At 41.3% G+C, this 24,593-nt stretch overlaps 1 protein-coding gene across 1 annotated transcript in view; it reads right to left on the bottom strand.

Moving 5' to 3' along the window:
- Positions 1-24,593, bottom strand: part of gbe1b (glucan (1,4-alpha-), branching enzyme 1b) — an 87,495-nt gene that overhangs the window by 33,598 nt on the left and 29,304 nt on the right. The window contains exons 8-12 of the mRNA XM_075473049.1: positions 17,117-17,232; positions 16,112-16,239; positions 15,777-15,875; positions 7,053-7,163; positions 6,794-6,965 (exon numbers count right to left, since the gene is read on the bottom strand). Coding sequence (XP_075329164.1) covers positions 6,794-6,965; positions 7,053-7,163; positions 15,777-15,875; positions 16,112-16,239; positions 17,117-17,232 — 626 coding nt within the window. The remainder of the gene's footprint in view (positions 1-6,793; positions 6,966-7,052; positions 7,164-15,776; positions 15,876-16,111; positions 16,240-17,116; positions 17,233-24,593) is intronic.

The raw sequence follows: 24,593 nt of genomic DNA on the forward strand, positions 1-24,593 counted from the left end.
GGATCCATTTTCTTCTTTCATTCATATCGAGGTAATTTAACAGGAGATAAAAATCACAAGCATTTAAAGACTCAGTTTCTCCATACTGGATTTGAAATCTCTTAGCATGATCTACATCTGACCTCCACAAATACTACAAGACCGTTGTGGTCACACACACACAAAAAAAAAATAAAAAATTTGAATGGTTACTTCAGTGTTTTTTAATGGGAATTTCTCCATTAATGAGTTAGTAGCAGTCCATGCCATGTCCATTTCTTTCTAACAGAGTGTGCGCCATATGGAAGGCACATTCACGTGCCAGCACACAGAAATTCATAAGCACGCACAAAAGCACAAAGGTTAGAGAAAGAAAACATGACCTGCCTGCTAATCTATGTGCAAGGTACCAAGCTGAGGAAGACGGCACGTAAAGAAGAAGCCACACTTCATTAACGGCACAAGAGCACCGGCTTCCTCTGCCGATTCAGTGTTCCAATGTTGTGCTTTTAAAGTCTCATGGACAAGATTGGTTTCATTTAGAAATTGATTCGGCACCTCGTGGAAGCCTTTGACTCCTCTTTTGATTTTAGCTTAAAAGAAATACATTCAACACACCTCCATTAGGTAATCATTTCCCCCTTCTCTACAGTGACACTGCACGGTTTCTCCCATAGGCCTACATTAATCACCGTGACAATCACCTTCCTCTGCCTCCTCACAGCTAAAATAAACCAAATAGGACATTCTGTTCATGAATAAACTATGATGGATTCTCACCCTGACGTGCACATAAACAAAACCTATCATCAGATATTATGGGCTTTGCTCTCTGGAAGTTTTAGTGTTTTATGTAAGGATTGTTTATTATCATTAAATGATCATTTTTCAGTTTTATTACAGCTACTGACAGCATTTAAATCTAACAAAAAGAGTCTGAGAAAGATTATCGAACCTGCCTTTTGGAATTAAGGTGTAAATACAATATAAGGACAGAACCTACCACAGGATTGTGGCCACCAGTTTTACTGTTTGCAGTCTTTGGCCTGGTTAAGCGGAGGGTTCGTTTCAAACCTCTATGACCCGACTGCTCAGGTTTCCTGCCCACATAGAGACATTTTTCTTTTCTCTTTCTTTTGCTTCGATCTAAGAAACAAACAACAATATTAGTTCACTGACAGAAGCCATGCCCGAAACGACAAAGGTAAACCTCTGAGTGCGAGAGAACAGTTGTACCTTCAGGGAAAAAAGCCCTTAAAAACCAAGTCAGCTCAACACAATAAAGTTAAAACTCAGATGTATACAGTAGGATGGTGAATCATCATTTATCTGCACTGACAGCCTTTTTCCGTTACCATCGTGGGTGTATTCGCGCATTTAAGTTGGCATATAATAATAGTTACAACCCCATAGAACAGTAACCATGGCGACACTTCAGACAAAATATTCAAATTTGGGAAAAAAAGTAACCAGCAGATGTTATATTGGGTCTCATATAATCATAGAATAAAAGATAAATGTCAAATATTGCCAGGTAACATTGATTACTAGATTTGTGGTGGCTCCAATTATTTTATGATTAATGGGAGGGGCCGCGGTGTTTACACAAGGTTATGTCAGACCGCTTCTCAGCTGGCGCGTCCCATTACTCGTCTGCACAGCCCTGCATCAGATAAGGTCCTGACAGTGACACAGTCCCCTCAGTAATTAGCAGCACAAGAAGGAGCCAAGGATCAATGTGTTTTCCATTGGAGGGATTCTGCCAAAGGAAGATCAATGTGGGAACCAGAGGGGGTGGGAAGGCGGGAGTCACAGACTGTTTCAAATGCAGTGTGAAGAAAAAGCAGCAGACATGATGCAATGATTATTTGTACCTGCAAGATTGATTTCTTGTTACCGATTTAATGTTAACTCAAACAACCCCACAGTTTGCACATTAAACAAGAGTTACTGGTCCAACAGCTGAGGTGGGATTAATTCAAAACCACAAGCCTGAAAGCACGGTTAACTCTCACTGGAATGATGCATTTGAAATGCACGTAGAGAAAGCACCGACTTTCAATTCAATGTCCAAGGCTGCGATATAACATGTGGCTGTTGCTTCGGAGCTCTCCACGAATGCAAAGTGCCGGGAGAAGTTTCAGCTCAGAGACTCAGACTGTAAATCTGCAAGGTTATCTTCAGTCTCTTTGAGCCCTGAAAGTCAGGAAGTGCGAGCAGTTCCATTTTGTCCCTGCTGATGTAATGATAAACCCACTGAGGCGTTTCATTACTGCCACGCCACCGAGTGCTTTAATGTCATTGACGCTCCAACATCCTTTACAGTATCCGTCTCTCAGCACCTCAAATGCGGATGCTCCCTTTGTCCTATTGCTCTGTGCTGTTTGATATTGGTCATGAGTAAATAAATGGGTTTTTCTAGGCTATGCACTTCAAATTGATTTGCTTGCTCAAACAATTTGCTCTTGCTCAGCACTGACTAAATGACTCTGCCATCATTGATCCATTGACACGGCAAGTCATCTCAGATTTACTTGATTTTCTTTCTTTTCTTTCTTGGGTATTTCCCCAACACTCATGTATGACCCCTCTTGGGAAAGTTCTAAGAGTGTCTTTTGTAGATTTATTGACTTTTTCAGTTTCCGGATTTTGGAAACAACAAGTTTTCAGCATTATTTTAGGCATCTAGACAACACTTCACTGGGAATAGAAGATGTCCTTCCTCTGCTTCCTCAGAACTGGCAACAAATGAGCAACCTTTTCCAAAAGCTCCTGTAAAACCATGAAAGATTTTATTTAGACCTGAAATTGACATCAACACCCACAAAAGAAAAGAAACAGACAAACTTATGCAGAAAAACTTTTGATAAAAGCGAAAAAGTCAACATAACTGAATCACAAAGTTATTTATAACAAAAACCTGCAAGGTCCTCAAACCCTTTGAAGATTCTCTGAATCAGAGTAAAAAACAGAAACACTAATTAAAAATGTGGAAAAATGCATCCACTTTTATCTGGAGATTTATAACACAAACCAGGAGCATAATAAGGGAGGTCATTATGGAAGAGGGCAGATTTAACTATGAAACAGGACTCAAAGACGGATGCAATACTCCGGAACAATTCTTCTTCTCCATCATTGAAATTTACCCTGACAAACTAGTGATGATCTTTATCCCTGTTTCTATCTGTAGAAAACTGTTGTGTCCAGTGTTCTCTTTTAAGCTGTGGTTTGTTGGGGGGGGGGGCACAGATCAACTCTGTCCATCCTGGACAACACCCACTCCACCAAACTCTGAGGAGACAGAGGAGCATGTTCAGCAGCAGGCTGCTGTCCCTGAGCTTTTCCACAAACAGGCCATAAGACTGTATGACTCTTTACTGGGTGGCCAGGGAGGATCATGATTAAACCAGCATTAGGTTTGCACATGAGCACATTTTTATATTTATTTATTTTATATAATTACATCCTCCTGTATGTTGTTACTAACTGGGTTTTTGTTTGCCGTTGATACTAACCTGCCTTCGGGCATCTATGTAGCTGCTGAATTTCCCTCGGGATTAATAAAATATCTATCCCTCTATTACTATGAACTTGAACTAACTGGGACCAAACTGTTTTTGTGAGCTGAACACAGCCAAAGACAACAGCCTGGATGCAAACCTTCGTCTCTGCTGTGACCGTTGGGTGCACTTCATTCCTGCCTCCCAGGAATCCCAACACCAATTCATTCAGAAAACATAATTGCCTTTTGAACATTATCCAGCCTCTGATTAAAGCTTCACCTACATGCAACTGGGAAAACACTTGTGTTGCCCTGACAAGTAATTCTATGAGACAGGGTTGGTTTGGCATATCTCAACAGATCCACGGACTCTTTAGCCGTAGCGCTCTTGAATCTTGAATCATCTTTGCTCGGCATCCATGTTCCACAGAACACAGCAGCAACAAGGTCAAATATTCACCAGCTTCATTAATTGGTCAAGATTTCAAGGCGTACTAACTCACAAATCCCTTTAATTTGATGATGTGAGCTGGAGAAGAGCAAACGAATGATGCGTGCAGGAAGTGAAAGCAGACAGTTTAGTCATGATAATTCATTTTTCCTGCCGGCATCAGAACAATGACTCTTGTGACTGAGATCACTGCACCCCTACCGTTTTCCTGTCAATATATTAAGAAATGAGGGGTGGCTCGAGACTTTTGCACAGACCTGTATAAGCTCTCCTTTTACCCCTGGACATGTACACTTATGGAGATGGATATTATCTAAAGATGCAAAAATGTGGCAACAGAGAAGATGCCAAGTGAGCAGACATTACGTTGTTCTTTTTTTTCTTTTGAAGTCCACTTTTGAAGGATTGTTTTCAGCCAATCAGCTCTTTATCATTTCAAAGCTGCAATGATTGGCTGGAAATTAATGTGGCACAGAAAACCGTGGGGGAGACAAAGCACCTAGAGTGCAGCAGAGAGTGCCTTTCAGCTATGTTTTAGCCAGAGTATCTGATATAATTACTATCAACTGTCCTTCAGCTGCCCACATGGGGTCAATTCTCTGACATTCTAATCATTATAAGCTGCCCAGTTATGACGGTCCATCGAGAAAAGCCGTTTTGATTGTGCTTCGTTTCCCCCCCACACGTCAATCCACTTAACAGAGACTCTTGCAGTGTTTCGTTCCTTTCACTCAAGTAACACTCAAAATCACGGTTAACGCTCAGCGATACTGAAATCTTAGGATGCAGAAATGTTTAGCTTGCTTTACCAGAGAAACAGGACACCAGGGGGAGCTAAAAATGCTTTGGAACACAAACATTAGTTGTGTTTGCACGACATCAGAGAATGGGCACCGTCAAGGACACGCAGTCCTTTCAGCCAAGGTCAACTTCTAACTGGGCAACATTAATTATCACTTATTACCTTTACCAGCAGGGCTGGATAAAGATATACCCTACTTCGGATGAGGAGTTGCAAATGAGGAGCATCTCAACAGTGATTGAGAAGAAGCTCAATTTGAGGGAAAAAAGCCATCTATCTGGTTTACGTCCTGTTTTGAAGTCAACCCCAATTCAAGAGGTTCCCCTTGATGCTCGACAGCCGTTCTCTTTGGCAGCTCAACAGATATAACTAAAGAAAGAAGTATAACAAAACACAACTATGCACTTTAGCCTGCTGGAAAAGTGATGCTAAACCTTTCTAAATGTGATGTGTGTGCTTGATATTGAAAATTATTTTTCCCCAAAGTTACCAAAAACCCCCAAAACATGATGACATGTTGGTACGTACAACAACCAATCACAGCACAGATAACACACAACACAAGAAAACATAACAGAAGGAGAAAAATGCCTCCTTTAGGGACAATCTCACGGCATATGCCGATAAAATATTTATCCTAAACTTTGGTTCTGCTTGTTGCCTGTGGAAGACCCGAACAGGCAAGATGTGTTTTTCTGTTCAGTCAACACTTAGGGGACGGTCTCGTCTGCCAAGGGGGAGAAGTTCAAATTCAGGTGGAATACAGTATATGACAAGCATCCGATGGGAATCTCATACAACAAACAACGCGGTGTGGCTACATCGTGACCTCGATGGCATCTTCAGCATTTTAAACTCGCCTGAAACACAGACGCGTCTAATGATTTTAAAACAAAATGCCCTTACTAAATGGGATGATGTCATAGATCACTGTCGATTGATTATTTAGTCACTGCCGTGCTTGGCATAGTGAAAAAAAAAAAAACAAAAAAAACATTATAATAAACCATGCATGTATTTTCAGTTATTACAATGTCATTAACCTCCTTTACCCTTTTTTATGAAGTGGCATAATATGAATACAATTATAAAGAACTGGACTAATTTGGAGTATAATTAGAATATAATTGAAATAATGGAATTGGATTATAATTGGACTGAAATTTGGGACGGGCAGTAGTCATTACACTATAAGAAATGGAATACGTTAGGCGTCTATCGTCTTGAAATGAAAGCATTTCGTTTTAATGGCAGCTGATAGTAATGCATTACAGGGTAGTGGTAATGTACGGCGCTGTTTGCCGGTAACCATTAAAACAACAACAGAGGAACGCTTGACTCCTGCTTGGGTCAGGTAAAACAAATCTGGCGCCGTGAGCTTGGGTGCTGAAAGTGCTGATAGTATTTTGCAACTAAAATAAACTACGAGAGGAGGAAAAAAAGACGGGATGACAGAAGAATGCAGAGTTAGCATTGCTGTGGCTGTCGGTAATAAAGGAGCCGCCACCCGGTTCTGTGTTGTGTCGTGTTCGATTTTCTTGGCTCGTCTGCAAAGTTGTGAGTTTATAATTATGAAAAGATTAGGATAACTATCACTTCTACTTCTGCTCTACGAAGGCGGCGAGTCTGCTGAGGCTGAGGAAATAGGAAATGCACAACATTACAACAGCTTGTCAGGGATTGGAACTTAAATTTCAGTTTGTAACCTTATCGTGATCAACTCTCCCTTGCAGTGAGCCAATGCAGTCTTAGATTAACATGAATACAAGTTCTTCACATATAAAAACGTTTGGTCGGTTTTGTCAAAGTCTTACTCTTGCTTTGTCATGTTAGGTCCTGCAACATTAATGGCTTCTGGTGTTCGTCTCTCAGCAAATTCCCGTGCGATGCTCAGACAGAGTTTAAGAAAACATTCTGGTTTCTCCAGCGATGCTTCAATAAACTAAAGATAAAATGGCTAACGCAACATGTAACAGTGAGGGCTTTAAATACATTTTTTATTCCATCATAAAGCCCAGAGCTATTAGCTAGATTCTATGCATTTCCATTGACTCACCCATGAAGTTTAGATAGCCTTCTCCACCAAGGCCGTGCGTGAGGAGGCGGATCATCTTATGCAGCTGGATTCCACGGTCGATAACGGGCGACATGGGAATTAGGGTGCTCATGTTGGTGTACATCTCTTTGTCCATCAGCCAGAAGGACAGGGTCTTATCACCAACCAGAGACTTAAAAGTATGTGATATTTAACAATTCTGACAAGAGAAAGTTCTTCCCATTTGCACCGTAAAGTTAGATAGTGTAGACAAGAATACCTGATCGTGACTCTCCGCATAGGCAATGCACTTCTCTCCATATCGTCTGTTGATCAACGTGAAGACAATGTCCCCAATGTTCCAGTTCTCATCCTGAAACTCCTTCAGGATCTACACGGCGACAGAGAGGGGTTATTAAAAAAAAGGGTATGATAGATGTATTGCTGAAAGATCTATTCAGGTTCTGACTGATGCTTTCAGCTCAGCATCTCAGTTCTGGCAGTTTTTCTACCTTTTTAGACTTTTCTCTGGGTTGTTCTTCTTTCTAAGATCAATCTTTGTTTTGACATCTCTATATCCGTACAGTGAGTTATGTCTGCCTTTGAATGGTGGTAATGGAGTTTTTAATAACTGCACTACAGCCCATGGGTAGTAAGGCATCAGCTCTCCCAACCCGAGATGGGCAAGGTCACAACCTCCCTTCGAAACTGAGGGATTCAACAATAAATCCAACCCTGGAATCAATGCCACTGTGCTGGCCTGCCTACATGCACACTTCCTGCCGATGGAGTCATTTTCAGAGGTTAGAAGAAGACAGGGGTCACCAAAGCATTCATCCCCAAGCATACTTTCCCACACAGTGCTGCAATAAAGTCGTACTAACTCGATATTATAATTAAGCGTTACACAAACACCAAATAGCAGAGGGCAGAGGAAAAAGTAACACTGTGGGCTCTCTGTACAGTGGGCACAGAGGTAATTTGATAAACACAAGAAAGAATAGAGAGCTACAGTATCCCTATCAAAATAGGAAAAAAAAGAGGAGCTAATGTCCTCCAAGAACCCTTGAGATGCTGCCCGTTTGACTGGTGGGGGAGTTGGCAAACCCATTTAAGTGACATGCTGAAGTCTGCTCAGTGGAATTGGCAGTGACAGCTGACTGACATGTCAGGAAACCTTTATATTACTCTACAGAGCCATAATCCACAGAGTAAAGAGAGTAAATTGTGCCGATCAATATGTCTGAGATGAACTGGCTGGTCCACCTTAATAGAGGCTATCCCACTTTATATATCACCATGTGTTCACATTCAATCTTGTGCGATTATATTCACTACCAGTGCCAAAGAACCCCCCTCCCCCCCAAAAGAAAACACCTCAGCAGGGTACCCATCACGATTTACAACAAATTCTTACACTTTCTTTCATCCTATCGCTGTGAAATAATTAGGTTAAGATAGATATGTGAGAAAACGGGTCCTGATCAATATTTATGTGTATGTGAATGGACGATCCGCTTCATCAAAAGGTCTGGGTTTTAGTGCCCAGTTACTTTGTTTTTACCCAGCCAAACCTTCCAGGTTGGATAATGTCCAAAAGTTTTGTCCACAGATTTGTCCATGTGTGTAGAAACGTGTAGAAATAAGAAGTGCGTTTTCATTCAATTTGCATAAACAATCCATGTGTAAAGACAGCCCAGGTCATCGTGCTCCACACTCCACTATGTTGCTGAGATCCTGAGGCAAACATCGAGCAATGCAAAGATGCTCTTCATGTGCAAACTGAGTACACATGAGAAAAATGTGAACTAGGGAGCCACAAGAATTTCCACTGAAGAGTCTTAACCCTCTGGAGTCTAAGGCCTTTTCAGAGACTTTGAGGCAGTTGTCACCACCTTGACATTTTCAAGCATTTCAACTAACTGTAAACATCTATGCAAAAGTGACACATATGGTTGTATTCTGAAAAGCCTAACAAAAAACAATATGAGAGTGAAGTGAATGTAATACAAACAAGTTTTATTTAAAGCTGCGGTCGGCAACTTTTTTTTAGTCATATTAGCTTGAACTGTCATGGGATTCTGGAAGTAGAATATTAAATAGGCTGTTTAGGAAAAATAACGAAATCTGTAGCTCCCTCTGAAGCCTGTAATCATGCTTGCAAAAACCGAGCGCTCCCGGCTGTTTTTAACCAATCAAGTTAGGGTGGAGGAATCCTACCTGTCAATCACAGCTTGTGCACACGCTGCTGAGCGTGAGTCTGCCCCAGCTTGTGTGCGCTCACACTGGTGTGAACTCACGTGCACAACCTCGTCCACAGAGGGGGAGGGGTTTGGGGGGCGATTCGGAGCTTGTTAGAGGTTGGGGGAGGGACCTGAAAGTTGTATCAGTTCGAATTTTCCGACTTTAGACTCGCAATTTTGAAAACCTGCCGACTGCAGCTTTAAATTGAGGGTAAACACAACTGTACAAAAAAACAAGTTTTAGAGGTCTTCAAACAGTGCAAGAAAACACACTATAAATATATCTAGCCGAGACTTTTGAAGGTTGAACCTTGTAAACAAAAGTGTTGGCTGCATAAAAGTAAAAAGTGCAGTCAGAAATGTTTTTTTCCTTTTCACACAAACTGTAAAAAAGTATTTGTAACTCCAGTCAGTGTCTCTGAGCGTTGAATACTAATTAGATGGGTGTGTAACACCCCTGATTCCCCCCCACCCCCCTGTCACTCTCCATGTGATAATTGTCTGTCACTGGCAGGACATTGCTTACCTGACTCCCGCCCTCTGGTATTCGCATACCATCTGGGACGAGCCCACAACCGACATGATTTCAAATGGCGCTATTTTTTCCTAAAACTCGTGCATGTGATTGGATGAAGAATCTGTCCGTCATCTTGACTGACACGCCACTTCAGCCACTCCCAATGACTCAACCCGTGACGTAGCTCAGAGCTTACCTGACTCCCGCCCTCTGGAGCATGAATGGGCGGCCATAACGCAACTTCAAGTCCCACCCAGCGATTAATGATTGGCTCCGATTATTTTCTAATCAGACGAAACACATATGACTCCCAGGCTCCTCAGATGGTTGTGTGAGGAAAGGGAACGCCCCCGCGTGTAGTTGGTGAACGCAGCCAGATGACGTGAGTCAGGTTAGGACATTGCTGCCTTCCCCCACATGCTGGCTGAATGGGGCGTGTTCTCACCTGTGAATAGCCACTCAATCACCTGGTACTTTACATGTGAATAGCGATAGGTGTGGCCGAGGAAGCTGCTGCAGTCTGAGAGTACAGAAAATCCAAAGATTTCTGTTCACTCTCTTTAAAAAGGGCCAGCTATATAATTTATTTTTAAAATATATATATTTGAAAACTAGAAGTTTCAAGGTTTTTAATGGTGTCACTTATATGTTTCAATGACAAAAACTCACAGAGTTACAGATGTGTTTTTGGAGATGTGTCAAAAATGCCCACCGGTGGGCATTAGACCCCAGAGTGTTAAATTAATGCATTAATTCATTGAAACTGATTTAATTAACATGTAAACCTGTTATGGACTCTGAGCCCAAGCGTCAGAGTCTGCAGACCTTTTAAAAAGTTAAAATCAGGTGGACCACAAACATGATGCAGCTGTGAAAGTAATACACATTCCTCGAGTTGTTGCGTTACTGGTAAACAGAAACGTTCCAGGACATACGCTGATATGGTTCACAATGTACCATCACATCTAAAATCCAAAGACAGAAAATCCACATGAGGAAGAAGTAAGAAGGAAGGAATATGGGACAAAGCCCGGCAGTTGTAGAACAACTGGTAAGTACAGCGAAGCCGGGACGGATCTGAACACCCCTCAAGAAGACATCACAGTGAACGCTAAAGCAACATAAAGAGGACACCGAAAAAAAGACATTTTCCAACCTCAACTGAGCTACAACTCAGCAAGGTCTTAGGTAATGACATAAGCTGTTAAAAGATTAACTGCTTAAGATTTATGACCTTCCGCTGCAGGTGAGAGAGACTGCTTTTTGGCATGATACATACACGCGCCATCTATCCAATGCATGGTTTCCTGAGCTGTGATGTACTACTCTTTATTCCTTGGCCTCCAAGCATATCCGGTGAAGGTAGCTAATCAGTGCCATATTCATAGAAAAATCTTGTTTTCGTGTTAAGCGAATGTTTCGGAACCGCATCAGATTGCATCAAAAGCACACATTGCTCTGTACAAAATGTTACCCCCCCTGGATTGTATCTCACCCCATCTATCAAGATGCATATTAGACGGCCTAATAACCCAGCACCTTAGTAAACCTACATCAATTCTCCTAGCATTATATTTAAAATTTGTTATAGTTGTTAATCTTAATTTTCTATCAGGTTAATTTGACCTGAATAACATCTCAAAAAGTCACAGGGTTTAACTTGATACTGCTGATGAATTACATTTCCTTTTAATGCACACAGATAAATAATACTTACTCTTGTCCTTTTTAAGGAAGACGGCAGGATCTGCTATAGAATCAACCAACAAATATAGAGGCTATGATATAATTGCTACAATAAATGCAATAAATGCTACAAGGCAGCATCAGCTGGAAATAAAACCTCTCAAATGTTTTTCTCCCCCACCTACACCACTCGCTTTAATATAAAATCCAAACAAGCGAATCTACAGGAAATACCCCAGAGATCATCCTCACTGCCAACACATCCGCATACAAGCAGACATTTTACACTTTCTTATGAACCATTACAATTCAATTCAACCACAAAAGTAGTCTGGGAGCAATTAATCTTTGAGTGGGACTGTCGGCGCAGAGAAAGGAGTGAATGGGTTGACGACTTCTCCACCACCAGCTCACCCACATCAGCCCCGGCCAGCCGAGCTTCCTGGCACCACTGACACTCCACTTCATCAATGATAATGAGCGGTGCACAAATCTTACTTTACAAGCCTGCTGTCAGGAGCCAACCAGAGCGCCCAGATTAATTAGGCAGAGCCAGAAATAAAATAGAAAAAAAAAAATAATAGAAATAAAAAAATAAAAAAAAAACTTGAAGTGCAGGATGAGGTCATCTCACTGCCACCAACATGCTGTGACTGATTCGAGAGCCTCTCGACCACATTCGCGTGGTGCTCGCGAGGACTTGATGGCAGAGAGGAGTTTAGTTTTAAGCTCGTTTTACATTTTGTGACTGACCCGGGCATCCCGCCTCTGCTGTCTTTGCAAGCACATCTGCCCATAGTTGTGTTTGAAGTTGCGTTGCTATGGAGACCTATTCCCGTTACACAAACAGTGAAAAAAAGCATTCCAAAGGTGTGCACTTCTCAAGCCTCGTGATTGAGCAAATGGGCTTGTTTCTCTACATTTTCACGGTTTATTCACCTTTCTGCCAGCAGAAATGTCTCTTTAGATTCGGCACTTTTCACATAACCTCACAGTTTTTAGGGAAAAAAGCTCCCGTGCTGCAAGTTAACACACAGAGGTGGCCTTAAAGTGCAATAAAGCAGGATAATACTGTGATGCAGCTGCTGTCTATGCAGACAAAAAGAAGGTGACGCCTGCAGAGTGGACGCTGGTGATGACGCTTCTGGCATGTTTGCCTGAACAAGCTGAGTTACATCACTGCTTGCTGGGAGTCCAGACGGGAGGTCTGGGGTCATTTAACTGAAAGTTCTTCTGAGTGAAGTAGCACTGACTAGAAGAGGATTTTTTTTCCCTGCCTTAAACTAATAAGTGCAGGCTGATATTTTCATTCAATTAAAATAAATGGAGGAACAGAAAGAAAAAAAAAAAAGGGAGACAATTGACTTCGAGGTCATTCAAGTTTAACAGCTGAGAGAAGCAGAGGGATGCTGGAGAATTCTCCGAGTCAACCTCTCTCATACAAGCGGCTACCATGGAGCCCTCTTCCTCCTCTGCCTCTAATTGTTTCAATTACATCTCAATCTATTGTAGCTTGAGGGAAGGGTGCTTGTTAAATTAGAGGGCTTTTGTTACATTATCCATTAGGAGTGACAACATTTTATGGTCATAATCAGATCGAATCATCCAAACTTGTGCTGCATGCCTTATCTGGTCCTCTCATTAGGATATCTTAATTTTTCACAGTCTGTTGGTCCTAACAGCCTTCTGCAGCCAGTAAATGAGTCATATCAATCAGTCACGCTGAGGACAAAACACAGCGTGAGGCCCCAGCCGAGCCGAGGAACTGAGAGAGATTCATTCTGCACACATTCGAGTCTATAAATAAGCTCACAGCTCTGTTGCTCTGTGTCTTTGTCTCTTTTTCCCTTCCCTTTCTTCCCGTCTTTCCGTATCTCGTCCTGAATGCCTACCCTCCCCAATCCATCCCTCCTTTTCTGCAACACACACCTCACTGGAGGCTCCACTTCAGTCCATTCAAATCCCTCCCTAATTGACACTCTGTAGGAAGAGGCAAGGCTAGCCCTGAGTGCACTTCACTGACTTTACCAAGCCATGTTACATGAATGCTTCCCTGCACAGACATACAGGGATGCTCGTTTGCTCTTCCCCAGCACCAACTCTCCTCAGGGAGGCAACAAATTTAATTGAAAATATGCAACCAGAAGAAGTATCTAAACAAATACTGCATTAGAGGCAATATTGTTTGAAAAGTAAAAGCAGCAGCAGCAGCCTCTCCAGAGGTGGCCTGAAGATTATCCTGTGAAATCTCTGTGGTACAGCGCTGCTGGCTGCACAGCGAGCACCAGTATCACAGAGGAAGGTCAAGTCTGGGACTATCTCTCTTCTCTCACCTTCTTTTCTCCTCCTCCCAGCACTGCAACTGAGTAGAACCGACTGCTGTGAGAGACAGACTTGATTAACGATGCATTGACTTCCCCCATCGAGAAACACAAGACACTGTAGCGCACGCATGCTGTGCCGAGGTCACACACGCTGCCTTGCTTTTCTGCTAAAATATGAGTAAATATACAGTAACACTCACTGTGGGCTGGTGGATGAAAAGCAAAGCAAAGTTTTATATAAATCGTACAACAGACAATACTTTAAGCATTCTGCAAACAGAAATTTTCTTCAAATGCAGAAAAAGGCTCCTTAAACAAACACACACACACACACACACACACACACCCCAAGTGATCCGTATTCATCCAGGAGCCGAACCCAAACAAACTTGACATATCCACAGAGATAACCTGCTGCCTTTCTGTGTTCCTACACATATATTTTCTAAAATGATATTACGTGATTTCATAAAAGCACTGTTGTACATCGACAGTAAATGGGCGGCATTTTTATCAATACAGGCTTTGAGGAGAGACTAACTTTCTGACAGCAAGTCTGCTCATGTAGAAGCAGCAGGGAAGCAAAAACAAAACTCGGATAATAGCTTTTCTTTTCTTTTTGTCTGCATGGCTGGGTATGCGCGTACTTTTCCCTGCGCTCCTTGCCTTCAACGTTACAGTTATGGACCTGATGACTGAGCCGTTATAAACAATGTTTTCCCATTGTGGGCTATTAAATACTTTCACAGAGACAGTTTGGACTCAAGTGCTGAGCTAAAGGGTGCTTCAACAGTTGTTGTCGAAGGACCGTGAATATTTGGCGCCCACAGTCTCCCACCCAGACTGACGCAGCGCCGGGTGGCAACACATTGCTGGATAATGGTATCACTCTGGCCTGTAATGAGTAGCGACAGAAAGTGCTCCCTTTTGTGTATCGTAGAATAGACTTGATTGTCCAGGTGAGGCAGAAACCTCCGTCCTTGTCCAAAGAACACACAACACTTAATACTGCTTCAGACAGGAAACTTTAACAGTGAAGTTAAAGTAATTCAGGTGACTGTTTTGCTGTCAACGCCGCTTCATTGTGGCTTGATATCACCTGCAGTTTAAAAACAGACAGTAGATGGGGCGTCTCACTGTTAACACAGACGCGCGACATGGTTCGTATTCTGTCTGCTCATCTGCCAGACTGAAAGCTGTTCATCGTCATTCCCTCAGCAGGCATTTATCGGAATGTTTGTGTGTTTGATTGTAGACATTAACTGCCTTTTATCTAGAAGATATTCGAAGAAAACAGCTGCGCCTTGTGCTGTGTGGCATGATTGATGATAACCTTCAAGGAAACATGGAACAACTCAAAATCTGACAGTAAGCACCAAAACTGCTGCACCCAACGATGCGTTTTCCCCACATAACTACATACTCACAACTGCAGTTTGCCTTCAAATTGAGTGTAAACTGAGTCCTGATGAGGATGATCAACTTGATAATTTCCAGTCAATTATGAGACTAAGGATGAGGAAGCAGAAAGTAAAATCTATATTGAATCCAAAGACTTTATCACAAAGCAAAGTCATATCTTTAAGGAGAGCAGAGGTGTCTTTCTGGGGGGGGTAATCCTACTGGAATATGGAATTGATTTTTTCTTAAGTAATAACTGTTTCTAATCTTCTAAGGATATACATTTCATAGTGAATGATTAATAAAACAAAAGGCAGAGGTGACCGTCCGCATGTTCAAAGCCCCACTTTGAAAAAGTTTCAGCGGGGATCAGAAACCAGACTTGTCAACATTTTAAATATCACCTTGAATATCATCATGAAGTAGCTGCTTTTATTTTCAACATCAGTCATGTTGCTTCACTCATTAACTCATAGTTCTGTCTCTGCAGGGTAAATGACGGCTCTCCAAAGTGCACAGCAGGTAGAATAAAAGAAGAAGAACCATAATGAAAAGAAAAAAGTCGCTGTGCACCCTTTAAACAATTAAACTCTTGACACATTCTGATTATCATGATCAATATTATTACTATTATTATAACAATTTCAGAAATGGGTGTATTGTTACAAGCATCAGTCTTACGGGAAAAAAAAACAATACTATAAAAAAGGTACATTTCATCGACTTTTTAGTCCTTTTTAGCTTTTAGAATTCTTGAGAAAGAATCTGTGCAAATGAACAACTATAACTCAGGCCTTCAAAGAGGCACAATCAAAAGTAGTAAGTCACCTCACCTGAATCCACTTGTCAGGAATTGCCATAGCCAGTCGGTAATCAAAGCCAAGTCCTCCCTCCTCCACTTTTCTGCAGACAGCAGGCATCCCCGACACATCCTGCAGAGACGACCAACTGTGTAAAATCATATTTACTCTTTATATGCACTGGTTTCCCTCCCAGTCGACCAGATCAGATATCCCATTCCCATTTTGCAGTAACTAGTAAATCCTAACAATGAAAAACAAAAAGTAAGTAAGCCATGGCTGACAAATAAGTAGTTTTAATTACTGCCTGAAGGCAGTGCCATTTTTAAAATGGATGCTGGGTATGTGTGTGTGTTTTTTTTTTTTACCTCTGCGATAGTGATGCAGTCAGGATAAAGAGAATGGAGAATGTGATTGGCAATCATCAGGTAAACCAAAGAGTCTTCATCCACTTGAAGGCCAAAGTATTCACTGTAGTCCCCCGAGAAGCCTGCGCCTAAGAGGAGAACACCAACACAGGCAACACACTAACATTTCTAAGTTCACTTCATCTCTTCAACTATTTTTCTGCACTGAAAAACCTTTTAATGCTAATTAACAGTGTCATCATTTCTAATTGGGTGGCCAACATGAATTGGTTTACGTGTTTTATCGTTCAATAAAGAACCCCCTTATGTTGTAAATGACTGCAGCACCTCTCCTCATATTCTGTGTGAAACTGAATTTAGACTCTGGTCTTTCTTTAAAGGCTGTTCTCCCTAAAGGTCATTATGCTCAGATTGCTCAGGTGATGGCAGCGCACAGAGAATAACTCCCTCACATCTGGACTTTGTAACTCAGCAAGAAATAGGAAGAATACTAAAAGACTTATGCATTCTTTAATATCCAAACAGAAATGGAGTCTTAACGAATCTTCTGAGGAGCATTCAGGTTGGTAACTAGTAGAGACGCACTTTTAAAAATGAATAACTTACTCTCTAGAAGCTGTAGGATATTCAGTAATAACGGATGTATTTTCCAAGCGATCTACCACTACTTCAAATGACATATCCATCTAAAGCTCTGGAATTATTGCTCATAACACTCAGTTTTCTTCCTTTTTAAAACATTTACAAAGCTTAATTTTTAATGTGTACACATCAGTGTCTATCTCTATCACCCGGATACGCTTAGTTTTCTCCATCTCAAGCTTTAAGTAAAGAAACCGGTTCATTGCAAACTGAAAACAAGCTTTAGATTATGGGTCAGATCAGTCGGCCTTCTTAACACACTCAAAGTCTTCTTTAACCCCCCGGAGTCTGCTGCACACTGAACTGTCGGTTACAAACGAGTGCAGGCTTTACTACCCAGTCCTGAAATGCAACCAGTCTTACCGATACCATGGTGATGGTACAGCATAGAGGTAACTCCGTCAAATCTGAAGCCATCAAAGCAGTACTCCTCCATCCACCAGCGCAGGTTTGACAGCAGGAACCGCAGCACTTCCCAGCTAATACACACACACACACACACACACACACACAAAAAAAACATCCAAGGTCAGACAAACAAGAAGCTGTGAATTATTCACACATCTCATCATGCACTTTGGGCACCAGAGATTAATTTTCACCGCTACAGGACATTCATATATTGATAAGCGAAGCATCATTATGTTGAAGATGGAGAGTCGGTGACAGCAGACAGTGTTTTCATTAACTACCCTGTGTAGGGGACAGCGTCTTTCACATATCAAGTTGTCATGATGAGAAATCAGTGGCTTGCGCTGCACAGCGAGGTTCTCTGATTTCCATCAGATCACATGCATGACTACTTGGCAAGCGTTTTTTTTTTTTTTTTTTTTTTTTTTTTTTTCTCCATGGCCAACACCATCCCTGGGTATTAGAAGTGATGGATTCCATTCTGCACATGGGTAAACACCATGCAGTTGAACAGAGTTCCCTCTTTTGAGGATGAAATAAAATCAGACTTGTACAGACTTTGGCTTCATCTTCAACGTATAATGGGCTCCTCTGTTCTACATGCAAGAGGGCAAATACTATAGAAAACAATGTGTGAAGCCAATTAGCGACCGAATATTAAATGTAACTTGTCATAATTTTGTAGCCCACAGTGTGCTGTGCAGCATGCAAACGCTGACTTTAGCTGTCGGCCGAACTGCGTTGGTGGAGGTTGGAGGAGGTGGATTCCATTAATGGCCCCAGTCCCCATCCCTGACTGAGAGCGTCATCTGGTTCTGTACAGCCACTCAAGGCAAAGTACACTGCGCACCTCAACTCTTCCCCATTCAGACGTGGGTCGCCATGGAAACGTCAGTGAAAACTCAATATTTGGTTGTTTCCATGCAGTGTGCGTAATGAGCACCAAATGAAACACTGTACACTCGGATGCCAAGCTGGAGGGCAAAAGCAAAGCACCGAGGATGTGAGACGAATGACACATTCAAGACGCTGATTAAGTGAACTGCTGCCGCTGCTCAGGCAGAAAGTTTCGACTCGGATGTACACTGTACACTTAGATTTGTATCCAATGTATCTGTATATTACATCATCAACAAAAAATGTTCCCATTGTTCTTTTTTTTTTCCTTTTCCATCATATTTGTGAACAACAACTGAACTATAATAATTAATGATGCTCTGCAACAACCGCCTGGCAGCACTGCAGACCCATATGAAAAGATACTAAAAAAGCTCTCGTCTAATAGGGCTGCAGTGGAGGTATTTTATGTCAGAGGACATATCCCCATCTTGACAAATGGATCAAACTATATAACTTTCTGTTGAGCAAAACTAAATTATAAACCTGAATTCTTAATCATTTCCATTAGTTAAAATTATAGTGTAATATAAAAAAAAAATGATGAAGAGCTCAAAAAATGTAATTTAATAACTACAGTTCCGGTCCAGAAATGCCGAGGTTTTTGTCTCCTCTCTTTCTCTTTTTATTTCCCCCTTTTCCTGTGGCCAGTGAGGGCGACGCCACACTGAGGGCTAGTTCAACATTCTTTGCTTGAATGATGTAATCTCATCACGTCAAAGAAAAGTTGGTGAAGCAGCGAGAAGACCCAGATTCATGCTTCAACAACACTTGAAACTGCAAAACCCCTGGAAAAAAACCCAAACAAATCTCACCCTCAATACTTCTTTAAAAGTATGATAGATTCCTATGAACCTTCGGCTTTGAGGATTACATCCACTGTGCCAAAAGACAAAATCCCAGATTCGTGCGAACCTGAGAACCATGACACTAAAATGCATTTAAATGTGATCCCCCTCCGTCCTTTAATCCTCGGGGATGACCAACACCACCGCTGTTTGACAGGTGTGAAGCTGCATGTTACATCTGCGCTTTCTTCTCCCCCAGAGGAAGAGCACAACGGAGCCTGGTATGATCGGATACAGCAGCCTGGCTGGGTGGTCACGCAGACCCTGTGATAAATAGATTAGGTCCTCCACTCCACTGCGCAGAGCCAACAAAGGCTCAGACACAATGTATCCTCAAAGGATGGAGATAATAGCTTGTGAGAGCCAGAGGCTCAAGATGAAACCATACTGCCACATTAGGACCCACAATGCCATTCATCATCAAGTCCAATTACAGTGAGAGAGGTAGATCTCTGAACCAGATGCAATACACCGCTTATCTATGCAGTTCCATGAAGTTATCACTCGGTCTGCAGTGTTAATATAAAAGCAAATTGTATATTACACTGTCCTCAGATTAAGGCTCAGCGATGACAGTGAAACCTGGTTAGGGAGCACTAATATAGTAAAGCTCCAATATCGTTGCTTCTAGAGTAAGATGAAATAATAATTGCCTGCAAGCACACATTTCTACAAAAATACCTAGAAGTTAATTCAATAATGGCCTTCTTGTTCCACATCGGAGCTAAATTCCTCCTCATGCTGACCCCGACTGAGGTGCATACCGTGGCATTTACTTTCTGTTTCAAGCTAGCAGAGCTAACAACCCGATGGAAAACAATATGCCAAGTTTCCAACAATATGGCAACTTGTCACGATGAGAGAGAAAAAGATTTAAGTCCCTGTTTTGAAAACATCAGAGGTAAGCCGCAGATAAGAAGAAATAAATTCAAGAAGCTGACAGGTCATTCCACAGGAAGTGTGACGCTAAAGCGGAGACACCAGACAGCCTGATGGATGGCGGGCGTTTGCTTGACCAAAGAGAACAAATGGGGATCCTCATTTAAGGCATTTCAACACATTTTGACACACAAGTCCCATTTCTTGGTTGAGGCTTGATTTATTTGTTTAATGAAAGATCTCAGTTGGTATGACTTGCTGACGTTTCATAGTGTCCATTACCTTTGAGGCCAGAGGTAAAATTCTGGGATAAAATTGAGCAAAAGATAGCTCGATTGGCCTGTTATGTGCTCTGTGCCTGACCACAGGAATACATCTTTACATTTTCTCCTACACCGTCAGCAGTTCTTCCAGCAATCTGGTGAAACTGGCTACCTTTATGGGTAAACTCTCCCTGAGAGGTCTGACAGCTGTCCCTGTACTGCTGTTCTTTGTGTTGGATATCTGCAGTTTGTCTGGCATTCTTTATGCTGCCTGGCAGCCTGCTACAGTTTCTTGGCATCCTTAGAGAGATACTATGCTGCCTGTGAGATTGTTTGTAGGCTTAGCAACATGTAATTAGTATCACTTTGTACACGCTGTCTTTCAGGAATCAATGGCACCATGTCAAGCCTATTGTGCTTCTTTGAAGTTTTTTTCCATTGGACAATTTTTTAGTTGAGGCAGGATATCCAGGGGGTACATGTTCTCGTGGACACTCACTGAAGTTATTTAAATGGTGTGACTGTTGTGACAAAAGAATCATGTGAATCTCCAAAAAAAAAAAAAAAAAAAAAAAAAAAAAAGTGCTTGGCCACAGCTTCAGCTTTCTGGTTTGCAGGCTAATTGCTGCCAGCCTTGTTGGTTTTTCTGATGGAATAAAAATGTACCTGGCGTTGTCTAAATGAGCACAAATCCTTTATCAGTGCAACGCATCAAGCGCCATAAGGGCTGCAAAAAATGTTCCAAGCTAAACTAAACTTATTTTTGCTAAATATTAATCAGCTTCTGTAATCTTACGGAGCAAATAATCACGTTACTGTGTCATAGAAAGAAGTTTGACAGTAAAGAAGCAGGACATCTTAAAAATCTGAGTCATTCATTCATTCAGTCTATAATTCAATAAAATGGGGAGATGCACACTCATTTGGATCACAAAAATCAAAGAGAAAATCACTTGACTGATACAGGATATAAAAAATATAAAATTATTTGGATCTCCTACTGCCTTTTTTCTGTTTGTCAGATGGTTTTAAGGGGTTGGGGTTAAACTGCAGAACAGCATGTTCCTCGCCACCGACTCCTTCAAGCACCCACTGGAAGCACCACAGGCAGCAACAAGTCACCATGAACACCTACAGCTAAGCTGAGCTCATTAGCTGAAGATCACCTGAGGGGAAAAACTGCTTTTCCCTTTGCTGTGCGAGCTGATGAGGCAGAGGAAATAAGTAACGGGTGCTAAACACTGAAGTGACTTCAATCGGAATGAGCAAACTTTCCAAGTGTGGATTTATTGAATGATCCGACAGCACCCAGGCTCCAGTTAGGGTCCAAAGTTGGTTCAGGTATGTAAAAACACTAATTATCCATAGAGAGGATTTGTTTTCAGGGAAGACTTCTGCTCAGTTTCTTTAAAATGTCACACCAGCAGGGTCTTCACACGTCTTCCTGGTTTGCATATTTGTTATCTTACATTTTCACAATTTCAACAGATGTTTAGAGGGTGCAATTTTATCCCAAGAGCTTAAAAAAAAACATTTCATACTGTAGAGAAATATATTAATTGGGGAAAAAAACAAAAAACAACTGTTTAGAAAATCCTGCCATTTATAAAGTGGCAGATGTAGAGGGTGGAATTGGAAAAAAAACAACAACAACCAAATCATACATCCAGGAACCTAAATTACCGTATTTTCAAGACTATAAATCACACTTTTTTTTTTTCATAGTTTGGCTGGTCCTGCGACTTATAGATCAAAATATATATAATTTAACATGTTTTTAAATATTAATTCATACTGACTGACATGAACCAAGGAGTAAACATTGCTAGCTACAGCCGCGAGGACACTGGGCTTGTGACAACTATATGCTGCTCCTGTACCACTGAAACATTAACTCAAAGACAACTGAGAAAGACTGAACACAAACAAAATGCTGCCAAAAAGAAAATCCTATTCTGCAGATTACAAACTCCGGGTAGTAAAATATGCGTCCGAAAAACAGACTGGCGAAAAGCAGAGGTTAATCTCCGCCCCTCTCTATCAGAGGTGTGTCAGAAACTACCGGCAGACTTCCAATTTCCATTTTGTGAAATAAATTTCTAAATAAATGCGACTTATGGTCTGGAAAATGCGGTCTTTGATTCAAGCTAATTTGGGCTTTTAGTCTGTAAAAATCACTTACAGTTTAGAAAAGCTTATGTAATTTAATAAATGTCTAAAAGTCATATTTCATACTCATTCACTTGGAATTTAGGAGAAAAGATGGACGGAAACCTCCAAATACTGACAAAACTAAATATCACGAAATACAAATATACAATATTTGACTAGAATAAAAGCACACATAGAATAATCTTGTCAAAGAGAAATATTGTAGCTGGGACCTTCAACACAGGGCTGATCTCTCAGCATGAGTGCATAGAGAAGAGTTAAAAAAAAAAAAAAAAAAAGAAAGCTCATTCAAAAGCCTGGCCCAGGGCCTATTTTTCATATCTTAAGAATTCACACAAAGATTGATGAAAAATGGATGCAAATGATCCTGAGAGAGGTGGGGGGGATTATAGAAAGAGCCCACATCAAGCTCCTCAGAACTTCACAGTACTCGCCACTCAAAAACCTGATCTGCAAAAAGGCTTAGCTTCTTTGGATGCAAACCCCCTACATGGAACCGTAGGCTCCATTCATCTGGTCACAATGTCAAGGTGACTTTCGCGTCTTTGAAGGAAACCGTGTGAAACTACCCGTGTCCTAGTTACTTTCTGCTCATCATCAGTAGATGAGCAGATAACACCACACGAGTACAGCTCACTGAAAATCGACTTAAACTGTACATCCGGTTAGTTTAAGGGCCACAGTGGGGCTGGTTTGCATGTGAACTGCTAACAATGTACACATTTATGAACACAGCCTGCGGCTTGTTCACTTTAGTAATGACACCCCAGTGCACTAAATCCTGTGCAAAATTTCACAGCTGTGTAAATAGCTGCTATTCTGGTAAATGCAAACATGATCATATTTCAGGCACTTTTAGGAACCGAGACCCCTGCTTGCACGTTCTACATTTTTGCTTCTTCTAGTTATCAACTTCAAAACCAGAGACAATTTTTAGCCACAAAATCTTGTACAGAATCGGAGGCCGTAAAGTGAAAGGGTGTGAGAAGTTGTGCTGCTGTAGGTCATTTCTTCTGGACAGAAGAAGTCCAGCTGCTCTCATTCAGGCTTTTACGTTTACTGCACGGCTTATTTTCCCTCCGTCATCTGCCTCGTCTGGGTTCATTTCTTGTAAAAGACGTCATTTTGTTAAGAAACGTGCTAAATATATAAAGAGTCCCATGGTCAACCATGCTGGCAACCACTAGGTTTGGATAATGTCCTCCTGACATCCCCAAAAACTTAACCTATGTGCAGTTATTCTCCCTCATCTACCAGTGCTAAATTTAATTTAAGACTTAAAATTTGTTTTTTTAAAGTAGTAAATACTGAAACTTCCAGCTGCCTCCAATCGATTAGTTTCAATACCTTCTGTCCACAATTGTGAGGTTGGAACACGTAGAGGTTTTACGAGCTTACATGACACTAGAACAACAACAAAATACTGTGTCAGTCCGACCAAAGCAAGACTTAAAATGGATGTAAATGTGTTAGTGTGACTGAAATCAAGCCTTTTAACCCTGCATGAATATGCTCAAACTACACTGAAATGTGTCCCGGCACTCTAGATACTGTTTAAGAAAACAGTAAAGCAAAATCCATATAATGCTGCTTTTATTCGCATATTTTTCTGTTTCTTTTGTCAAAACGCTAATGTTTCAGAAACTGGGACTAGAAATCAGCCCATTGAGACTATGTGTCATACGTCTATGCAACTTCTCTCATTAAATCCTGATATTACAACTGTAGTAAGTTAAAGGCAACACATGTAGAATAAATTTGGTTATACTTTCCCTGAATGATGATCTCCCACAGAAGAAGTTTGAAACAGCAGAACGACACGGCGTCACGATGTTGGACAAACCTCAGTCGATAACTATTCTGCTCGAGCATGTCAACAGTTACAAGGATGGTGGTCCAGTTAAATCGCACCGTGGGGCTGCTACCATAGCTCAACTCAAATGTGCATGTAACCATGGGTTACTGACTGGGTCCATGCCTATTCACAACCAACTTCACTGTTTAGCAAATCTCAGGAGTAGCTCGACTCCAAAAAGGTGCAAATTGCAAGTAAATCTGCTCCGAAGGTTTTAAAAAAAAAACAACAAAAAAAAAAAGGAACTCATTAGCTGGCCAGTTGAAATATAAGCAAGGACGAAAGCCAAAGTTAAGGTTTAAGCAAAGATTTGTGCAGCTTGTTGTAGTTAACATATCAATAAATGAAGAAGATTACCCTTTTAAACAAATGACAAAGCACATATGCATTGTTTCAGCACAAATAACTTTTCCATTATTGTTTTTATTAAATTATGCAGACAGAAAACAAAATGAATTTCTCTGAAAACCTGCTAAGAACCGTCCGACTCGTAACGACTGTTGTTCAGGCTGACG

The sequence above is a fragment of the Odontesthes bonariensis genome, chromosome 9 (genome assembly GCF_027942865.1).
Source record: "Odontesthes bonariensis isolate fOdoBon6 chromosome 9, fOdoBon6.hap1, whole genome shotgun sequence".
NCBI lineage: Eukaryota > Metazoa > Chordata > Actinopteri > Atheriniformes > Atherinopsidae > Odontesthes > Odontesthes bonariensis.